The sequence below is a fragment of the Zophobas morio genome, unplaced genomic scaffold (assembly GCF_036711695.1).
Source record: "Zophobas morio isolate AGI-343-1 ecotype UQ-CSIRO unplaced genomic scaffold, CSIRO_AGI_Zmor_V1 ptg000004l, whole genome shotgun sequence".
In the NCBI taxonomy this organism is placed as follows: Eukaryota; Metazoa; Arthropoda; class Insecta; order Coleoptera; family Tenebrionidae; genus Zophobas; species Zophobas morio.
In genome coordinates, this window is record NW_026972109.1 from 13161594 (window position 1) to 13172197 (window position 10604).

Genomic DNA, 10604 nt, shown 5'->3' on the forward strand with positions numbered 1-10604 from the left:
TGTTATCGATAAGGTACATCACAACAATCACCAACACTCTCAAAACGTTTCTTTACTTACAAGCACCAACAACTAAGCGTTTTTTATAAAAATTAAGACAATTTGATGGATTTTTCGTTCCGGGTTTTGAGGTTAGAAAATACGGTTGTTCTCACGTTGGTCGCACTGCAAAACCAACTCGTCCATCCTTGTCTAACACATCGGTATCGCTATTATTGCGTAATGTCATTACATCACCGCCAATCAGACAAACCAAAAATCACCAAGTTGAAAATGTTGCGGTGCTTGATTCCAGTGGCTCGGCTTGTGCTTCGAGCCCCCATAGTGAAAAATGTCGTGCAGAAACCAATCCCTCATGTGTGTGCGAGAAGCTTTACGTCGATTATCCCTCCAACTATTGCAGCCCCCAGTTCAAGCCTCCTCACTAACCCTAAGTTAACCCAAATCAGCAACAATATAATTTCGAGAAATTTAATAAAATTTTCCATGCGAAAAGGGAAAAGGAAGTCGGTGAAAGCCGTCAGGTTACGTTTCTATCGCCTGGCTTGGGGTGGATGGGTGAGAACTATGGCTGGTCGCCAGAAGAAACTCTGGAAGAAGAGTCCACCCAGGAAGCGACGTTTGAGACAGCACGTGATGTGCAACGCCAGCCAGAGCTATTTATTGGATAAAATGGCAGGACCGTTTTGGACTAAGAGGAGGTATTATGTAGATGACCCATATGAGCCGTACCATGAAAGAGAGTATCACCCTCTATCTTCTAAAAAACCACAACCTTTCATCCCCCCAAGTGGGACGGTACCAAACTGTTAAACCATCTACATTATTTAATAAAATCTTTATTTGTATTGTACAAAATCAGACAATAGTGTTTTTCAGTTTACCAATTCCTTCGATCTCGCTTTCTAGAATGTCACCTTTGTGTAGGAATTCAGGGGGGTTGCGGTGCATGCCCACGCCAGCGGGGGTTCCCGTGAGGATGACGTCACCCGGATACAACGTAACTATCCTAAAACAACAAACATCAACAAACAAAACCACCACTACAACACTCCTACTGAGACAAATAAGAAACGAGAAAATCAATCTTGAAAATCATCTCTGACGTATTCCCGTTTTGTTTCAACTTGCCGTTAACCCAACTCTTGATGCTCAAATTATTAGCGTCGACTTTATTCTTCGTGACAACTGCAGGTCCCATTGGGCAAAACGTATCCATGCTTTTACCCAATAAAAACTGCCCGTTGTTTCGCTTCTTCTGCCAGTCCCGTGCACTAATGTCTTGCGCGACTGTGTATCCAAAAATGTGATCGTTGACTTGGTCAGATCTGATCGCTTTGGCTTTTTTTCCTATGACGACGGCTAGTTCAACTTCCCAGTCGACGCTCTATTTTATTTTAATTATTAGTTTAGTTAAATAAACATCAGGAGTGGGATACACACGTTGCTGATCACGGGTAGCTGGATGTCATCGTACGGTCCGATTATGCATGACGCGAACTTGCTGAAAAACATGGGCTCTCGAGGGTGAGGGATGTTCTGTTCGTCACAGTGGCCGCTGTAATTTAATCCCACGCAGGCTACTTTGTCTGGTTTTATGATTGGTGGGAGCAGATCGACGTCTGTTAGCGGTACTACTGATTTTCCCGAGGCGACTAACCTGGAAATTTATTTTTTATTAATGTTTAAATCTGGGGGGTGTGGTGGCGTGTTGGTGCTATGCGTGATCAATTATTAATGTATTGATTATGGGTATTTGGACTTTGTACAATGATTTACCTATAATATATGGAAATGACTATTGTGATTAAGGATTTCCGTCCACTGCCAGAGGCGTATTAACTGTGATATTTTTCTATTTGCTTTTATTTACTTATTCATTATAATGGAATATATAGTGTATATGTATGTGGGTGTATACTGCTATCTAGAAAACCATAACAAATAGGAGTACTATTTTACTTTATCCACCTGTGCTACTTTATTTACGATTACTTGTAACTGGTTCAAAGCGACTTTAATATTAATTTGCTATCGAAAAAATACTTATATAATTTTATTTATCCTTCGCAGAAAACAGAGAAACATCATTAAGAAATCACTTTTTTGTTCAGAAAAGTTCACTGCGAAATTCAGTAATGATTTTGATGAAAAAAATTGGGGATGATCTTTTAGGTCACCAATATGAAAAATATTCGTCATTTATTTTTTTGGATGTTTCACTTCCGATTGGCACCCCTTTGAAGTTTGAAGTCTACTATGGGCTGTAATTTTTTTTCTACAACACGTACTGAAGTGATTGTAATTTTATTTTACTGTGCTTTCAATAATGAATATTAAATTTTTAGAGAGCTATCTTGACGAAACTCTAAAAGTTGCTGTATTTTAATTAGTGATTTTAGAAAAACGGTAAAAATTTCCGAAGAAACGAATCCGACTTCTGGATTACGAAATCTACAAGAAAATGTCTTCAACTAATTTTCGGATATAGTTGAAAAATTCTAACCCCGCACGTCCACCATCTATTTCCTTAGAGGGTGTGACATTTGCCAAAATCAGTCTTGTCTTAGCAGGTATTAGCCCCGCCCACCCGCCCTCTATTTTCTTGGAAGGTATATCATCTGCCAAAATCAGTTTTATCTTAGCAAGCGCTAGTAGACTGAACAATATTAGGAGAAGTCACTGGAACGAAGAGGAGGAAGGTGGACGGAACTAATGTTTTAGCTAAACTCCGCTCCGTCCACCTCTTTTCTCTATTTCACTGACTATTTTTTCTATTTACTGTAAAATCGCAATTGTATTCTATTTCAATAAGGGGTAGAATCTAAGATTTAAAACAAAGTACAAAGTGTCCCGCCCGCCCACCCACCCCTATTCCGCTTTGATCAATCATTTTTATCTGAACAAGTTGATTTTGGTGAGTTTCAACTGGCTCGTCTGCCAACACTAGGGATTTGAGAAAGTAGATTTTTTTTAGGCCGTACTCGTATAATAGAAAATGTAGCGAAAGTTTTAAGTTCCTGTCCTGGACTATCATTTTCTTCTAGGAAAAAAAATATTGAAATATATATGTAAACTTTCAAAAACAGCCTACTTTACCCCCTGAAATCGTTATGTTGTGGAAAAAATACAAATTTGAAACTTTTAGGAAATGCAGTCCCTATGTTCAACTTTTCGTACCACTAATTTGTTACCTAAAAGATCACCTCATTTTTTTTCATAAAAATAAAAAAAAAAGTGGCCCCGCCCACCCACCCCTATTGCGTTTTGATCATTCATTCTTATTGGTTCTGAAGAACGAAAGTTGGATTTTGTATTGATAAATTAATAGAAACTAGAATTACTTTTTTTTAATCCAGTTTACTTTTTACTAAATTGTTTCAATTTTTAGATTCTGTAATTTTTCGAACGGCAATTTCATGAATTTTCAATTTTTCATTTCTTTCAGTTTTCAGTTAGAAATTTTTCAGTTTTTTTTTCTTAGTACTTCCTAAGATAAGACTGATTTTAGCGAGTGACATACCCTCTAAGAAAATAGGGGGGGGGGGGGCTAGTACTTATTAAGATAAAACTGAATGATATTAAGAGCAGTCACTGTAATGAAGAGGGGGTAGGTGAGCGGGGCTACTGTTTGCTTACAAGGTTCTTTAGAAGAAAGCTAAATTCTGCTCCGCCCACTTCTTGTCACTATTTCTTTGCCTTTTTTCTCTATTTACTGTAAAATCGGAATTAAATTATATTTTGACAAGGGATAAGGTATAAGATTTAAAACAAAATAAAAAGTGGCCCCGCCCACCCACCCATATTGCGTTTTGATCATTAATTCTTATTGGTTCTGAAGAACGGAAGTTGGATTTTAATAGAAACTAGAATTACTTTTTTTTAATACAATTTACTTTTTAGTAAACTGTTCCAATTTTTAGATTTTGTAATTTTTCGATAAGCAATTTCACGAGTTTTCAATTTTCGATTTTTCAATTTGTCATTTCTTTCATTTTTTGATTAAAAACTTTTCAGTTTTTTTTGTTAGTACTTGCTAAGATAAGATTGATTTTAGCGAATGACGTTGATGTTAAGAGTACTCACTGGAATGAAGAGGGGGTAGGTGGGCGGGGCTACTGTTTGCTTACAAGGTTCTTTACAAAAAAGCTAAACTCTGCTCCGCCCACCCCTTTTCTCTATTTCTTTGACTAGTTTCTCTATTTATTGTAAAACGGGAATTAAATTGTATTTTGACAAGAGGTAGGGTCTAAGAATGAAAACAAAGTAAAAAGTGACCCCGCTCACCCACCCTTATTCCGTTTTGATCATTGATTCTTATTAGTTCTGAAGAACGAAAGTTTGATTTTATATTGGTAAATTAATACAAACTAGGATTGCTTTTTTTAATACAATTTAATTTTTACTAAATTGTTTCAATTTTTTGATCTGCAATTTCATGAGTTTTCGTTTCTTTCATTTTTCGATTAGAAATTTTTCAGTTTTTTTTGTTAGTACTTATTAAGATAAGACTGATTTTAGCGAATGACATACCCTCTACGAAAATAGAGGGGGGTGGGCGGGGCTAGTACTTGTTAAGACTGAACAATATTAGGAGTAGTCACTGGAACGAAGAGGGGGTAGGTGGACTACTATTTGAGCTAAACTCCGCCCCGTCCACCTCTTTTCTCTATTTTTCTGACTATTTTTTCTATTTACTGTAAAATCGCAATTGAATTATATTTTAACAAGGGGTAGAATGTAAGATTTAAATAAAACAAAGTAAAAAGTGGCCCCACCCACCCACCCCTATTCCGATTTGATCATTCATTTTCTGATTTTGGTGATTTTCAACTGACTCGTGTACCAACACCAGGGATTTGAGAAAGTAGTTTTTTTTAGGCATTTAGTACTGGTATAATAGACAATGTAACGGAAGTTTTAAGTTCCTGTCCTGGACTATCATTTTCTTCAAGGAAAAAAAATATTGAAATATGTATGTAAACTTTCAAAAACAGTACTTTACCCCCCCCCCCCTAAATCCTTATGTTGTGGAAAAAATACAACTTTGAAACTTTTAGGAAATGCAGTCCCTGTATTCATCTTTTCATACCAGTAATTTGTTACCTAAAATCATCATCAAAATCAAAAATCATATCTCATTTAGTGTTTTCATATGGAACGACCCTAGGCCAACATTATTTTATTTTTTAGTATTCCTTACATCAAATACTTACGTAGCTCAAAAAAATGTGAATCTCTTAATCTTATCGATTATCACAAAAATGTGTTTTCTCTGAAATCTTGCAAATACAGTGGCATTATGATTAGTGTTAGATTGTAGATAAAAAGTCATAAAAAAAAGTATTGAAATACATTTTTGTTGAAAAATACTCCTTGATAGCCCGGTGGACTCGAGAAATTCTATACTATAAAGAACTATTTACATGTTTTTTATTTGTATTCCGAGTGTTTCTAAATTTTTAAATAGTTACAATAAAATAGACGATTTTTTTTTTGTATTCAGGGTGCCAAAACACACCAGTCTTTAACAAACAATAAAAAATGACCCTTCAAGAATAATATTTTATATTTTCGTATTTTTTAGTTAATTATTGTAAAATATGCACCACTGCAGTAAATAATAAAACAATTGGATTTACATTAGGAGCGAGGACGTTTAGATGGCATTGAAAGATTCAGAACACGTAGGAGACTCCGATCATTTTAAAATTCTTTTTAAGAAGGGATCGTTCACAGCATATCTAAAGATAGTTTTTCTGCTTCAGTTTAGTAGAAAAAAATAAAAATGATTACACCGATTCAATTTCACGAGCTTTTTTTTAACTCGTAAATGCACTTAGCTACTACAGCAATAACCTCTATCTACTAAAAAAATTAAAATATACAAAGCCATGCGGCCTTTAGTAGAGTCGGTTGTAAAACTACGCAAAACTGTATTTAAATTATATCTAAATCAAAACCTAAATCAAACGCATTGTTATATCTCTAAACTTCCATCACTGATTTAAGGCAACATAATCATAGATCGAAACACTCGTATAAATATTTTTTTTTAATTCTAATTAAAAAAATGAAGGGGTGAAGTTTCAGTTGGAGCCTGTATATGAAGAAAAAAATATATGAGATATTTTATAATTTTATTTGTTTGACAATGACCACGATAACCTCACTAATAATGATAAGCTGCTAATTGCAGGACCGGCTTTTAAGAATTTTCAAATTCCGCATCGAGGCGCACTTTAACCTAAAGCCGGCCCTGCTAGTCGACCTTGCAAGTTGCAAGTAAAAATCATCCAGTGTATTGACTTGTAGCTTGTCAAGTTGAAGTTTTTATGAAATTGCCCCCAGGCTACTAATATTACGCACTTCTTATGTGCATCATATGTGATATAACATCATGGTACCGAATATAAAGTTTATTACTTTATGACTTTGTTTTTTTATTTATACAGTAAAAATTTTATACGGAATAGAGTCTGAATTTCACTTGTTATTTTACTAACCGACAATCGACCAAAATAAATCAAATACGCCCCTGTCAATTCAGAGAAATAATGTCCATATTTTCACAAGCTAATCATAATTCATCGGTAAACAATATTGCGGTAACGGTTGGCGATAAACGATGATATTTTTTTAATACACATATTGTTTATAGAGGGACCTCATGATGTCATTGGTTAAGCCGGGAATTAAGTTGCATTAACAACAACCTTATATAAGTTGTTGTCATGATTCCTCGTGTTTTCAAACATCCCATTAATTTTCTGGAGAGGATACGCAAACCGTGCTAATTTTATCCTAATATTTGCCAAACAAACATCCACGTGTGAAAGTACAAGCGACCATAACAACCCGCCCCTCGCCGCCGCCACCACGTGTAATCGATCGTTTAACCTAATTTCCCTCCAGCTGCACCGTACGTCAGTGCACTATTACAAAACCGAAGAAAACAACCCAAGAATTTCTAAAGTAAAAGTTGTTTACCTTTTCGCCCGTTCGTAAACATCGCCACCAGCCCCCAAAAATTTGGTCAGGGTGTTGGGGATGGAGTGGTCCACATTGCTGATATCAAAAACGTCCCCGTCTGGACTCAACTGCGCCCCCAAGTGCGGCAGACCGCCCGCCTTCAGTCTAAACTGCACGAATCTCATCTTGGTACTCGAACTAACACTCAAATTTCTTATCACTTGCTGTGATTTGCTACAGAAAAGTATTTTTTTCGAGTTGTTGAAAAAACAAAGGATTGTTGTTGCAGAGCGCATTTCGCGGCTGAAAATCAACGGAGACTGATAAGAATGCGAGGAGTAGCGGTAGGGAATGGTGGTGACGTGAATTTTTTATTTTCAATGAAACGACTGACGAAAATCTACCCATTTACATGGGTGCAACGGAGCGACTGACCGCCTGTGGTGGGAAACCAGTTTCGATTTTGACGTGTTTTTGGGGGAAAAGTCAAATTTTAATATTTAAAGTTAACAATGTTTAAATTGGGTTGCGTGTTTGGTCAAGGAATTTTCACTTTCGAATAAATTCGACTCTGACAGGTGATGGCCTTGAGTCACGAAGTATGTTTTTATTTTGATTACGTATTTGCCAAATTATGTGACGTCATAAGTGTGGCGGCGACATCTGCTGCACGTTTTTTAAATCAAGCCGCGGAAATATAGGTGCCGTGTTTTTTGCTGATAAAACAGATCGCAGAGGGCTTCGTTGAAGCTACTACACTATAGATGGCGCGTAATTGTACTTTTTCATTTGTTTTTAACAGCGTTATTGCTAATGAATTGCAAATTTTCTGTGAGAATCTAACACGATTGCGGTGGTTTTGTAATTATTGCGGTTATTAAAGAGCTAATTACCGGAAATCCGGTTGTAATGTCACTCAGTAAATGTATGTGTTATTAATTATTAATTAATTACTTACATTTTAATACGCACAAACAACTTTAAATTTGCATAATGCTGGTACCAAGTACCCCAGTGTTTGACTTAAGGAAATTGCGTGGTAATCGTAATGTTGGTGTTCACATTCAAAGCACTGACACAAAAAATTTTCAAATATTGCAAAAACTATCTTTGTGAGGACTAGTTTTTCTATCATTTCTGTACACTTGAGATTTTAATTTAATCAATGAAACAATCTCTTCAATAATTATTTTGGATTCTATTTATTTTTCTTTTGATTTTTCGCATCACCTGGTTTAGGTTCTTCTTTTTCTTCTTCTTGGAATACAAATTTGATAACGTTATCAGTCCATGGCAAGCTTGCAACTAAGACATTTTGGCGAAAGTTGTCATCACATTTAGCATAGCCTATTGTGGCTGCGCTGAGCAAAGCTAGTGCTCCCAAAAGGTAGAGCAATGTTGAACTTTCCTTTTTTTTGACAGGGGGAGCACAGATGGGTTTAACAAAACGTTTGCTATTTTTGTGTATACACTTTTGTTCCAATAATTCGCGGGAGCCCTGAAAAAATAACTGTTATGTGCTAGCAGATAAGGTCCAAATTTCACCGTTCGAAAACTGCAAAATCGGTTTATCAGTGTTAGTATTTGCATAGTTGATCAGTTTGCCGCTAAAAGTCAATTTGTTCGGTCAGCCATTACTTCAGTTGTTTGTACACAGTTCTGTGGTCATAATTGCTACAAATTTTCAAAGATTGGGTAGCGAAACGGTGAATTTTGACGAATTTAGTCGTGTGACAAGGACATCTAAAAGTGACAAAGGTGACAAACTGTGTGACATTTTGGTCATATTAAAGTGCCCTCTGTGTTTTAGTTATTTTTATAATATTGTCTCCGTTCCAGAAAAATACAACTGTAAAATGGATAGTGGATTTAGCATTTTCCAGGTGGTAAAATTTTTGAATATTTTGACACAAAGTAGAATCAAAATTTGGCAAAAAAGATCAAAAATCCACCTGTTCTTTAAATTACTTTGAGGAGTTATCTTCTTGTATTTCTTGTCGATATTCTCTTTATTATCAAAATATTCGTGGTTTAAACACCAAACTAATTGTTTTGCATACATTTCTCCTATTTAATCTTCATAACAGAATTATAAAACTTCAACATGGATTTCTTAACGGCTACTCTACGTCTACGAATCTGTGTACATTTACGCAAGTTGTTTCTGATGCTTTTAACCGCCTTTGATAAAATAATCCTTCGATTATTACTTATAAAGCTGCAAAATATTGGTTTTTCTAATTGGGTTCTACATCGAAGAAAATTGCTGCACACTCGGGAGTGTCTCAGGGTTCAGTCCTGGGATCGTTTTTTTTTTTTCAGTCTATATTAATAACATTGTAAAGGGTATTTAGTTCAATATACCTATGCACGCAGACGACGTAAAGATCTTCAAAGTAATTGCGTTCGAGGATTGCAAAAGTGATCTTGTTAAATGCAATTATCGTTACATTTTACTCTAAAATTTTTTATAAACTCGGAAGTAAAAAATAGTAAAAAGTCTTAAAACAAACGTTTAAAAACTTCACAACGAAATGTACAACCGATGTGGGACAAATGAGTATGTGGCAGCAATAACAAAATTAACACCCAGTTTATACAAAGCAAATTAAAAAATAAAATATTTAATGGAGCATTATTCTTGACTGATTTTGATTGAGGATTTGATGTGTTGAATTTGATGATATTATCAATTAATTGCGTGGTTAAGCTAACCACGCTAATAAATCGATTGTGAAAGTGTTTTATTCTATTTTATAATCATAATCTTGATTATAAGCACCTAAATGCGGGCATAAATTGGCCTTTGTGGCACAAATCAGTCAAAAATTGCTAAGCAACGATTGATTATTCATTTACATTAATTAATCATTCAAACAAGCTTCGATATTCAACACTTTTATTAAAGTTGGGAAAATAAATTTCATCAAATCGTTCCCTGGCCGACTTCAAATTCTTCTAAATTTCTTTAGAATAAACGTTTTCCGACACAACGTGATATCCATAACAACATCAAAATTCACACAATCTTGCCGGATACATAAATAACTATTAAATACGCCCACCAAAAATTTTATGAAAAATCTCTCTTTTTAGAAACATTTTTCAGTAATAATGTTAAAGTTAGGTCTATTCACAGTTAATGTTACAATTAATTTATGTTACTTGTTTCCTTTAGAAATTTGTTAGCTATATTTAATTTAATTAAATTATAAATGAATGTATTAAAAATAGACGAGGCAGAATATTGTATATATATACCTGGTGTCTGGAAAATGGCGGATTAACTCTCCGCTACGCTCTTAAGGGTACCCAGTAGCAGACCGAAAAATGAGCTAAATAGAATTTCATTTTAGGGGCGTAATTTCAACTTTGAAAAAAAGATCTACATTTCAATTGATAGATTATGTCTAAATCTTTGAGGAAGACACAATATTTTTTAAAATAAGTGATTGTTTAGTGTTTAATTAATGGTTCATTCTTCGAAGGAAATTGCATTTTTAGACGAGGAGAGAGCATGTTTCGCTTCAACTTTTATATCAGTGCAAAGACAACATTGAGCTCTGTGGGGAAGACCCGGTCATTTTTGTTTAAAATTTATATTTATCAAAATATTTGCTTTTTAAAAAAAT

The 10604-nt window shown here is 34.9% G+C and overlaps 2 protein-coding genes across 2 annotated transcripts; one reads left to right on the top strand and one right to left on the bottom strand.

Moving 5' to 3' along the window:
• Nucleotides 1–105: 105 nt before the first annotated feature.
• Nucleotides 106–866, top strand: LOC135141947 (large ribosomal subunit protein bL35m). The gene has a single exon (XM_064073560.1). It carries the CDS (start codon nt 106–108, stop codon nt 811–813), a length of 708 nt encoding a protein of 235 aa, XP_063929630.1. The 3' UTR covers nt 814–866.
• Nucleotides 824–7456, bottom strand: LOC135141938 (fumarylacetoacetate hydrolase domain-containing protein 2A). Its single transcript, XM_064073556.1, has 4 exons — nt 6991–7456; nt 1444–1660; nt 1059–1387; nt 824–1009 (listed from the first exon to the last, which is right to left on the bottom strand). Exons 1-4 carry the CDS (start codon nt 7266–7268, stop codon nt 859–861), a joined length of 975 nt encoding a protein of 324 aa, XP_063929626.1. The 5' UTR covers nt 7269–7456; the 3' UTR covers nt 824–858.
• Nucleotides 7457–10604: the final 3148 nt, after the last annotated feature.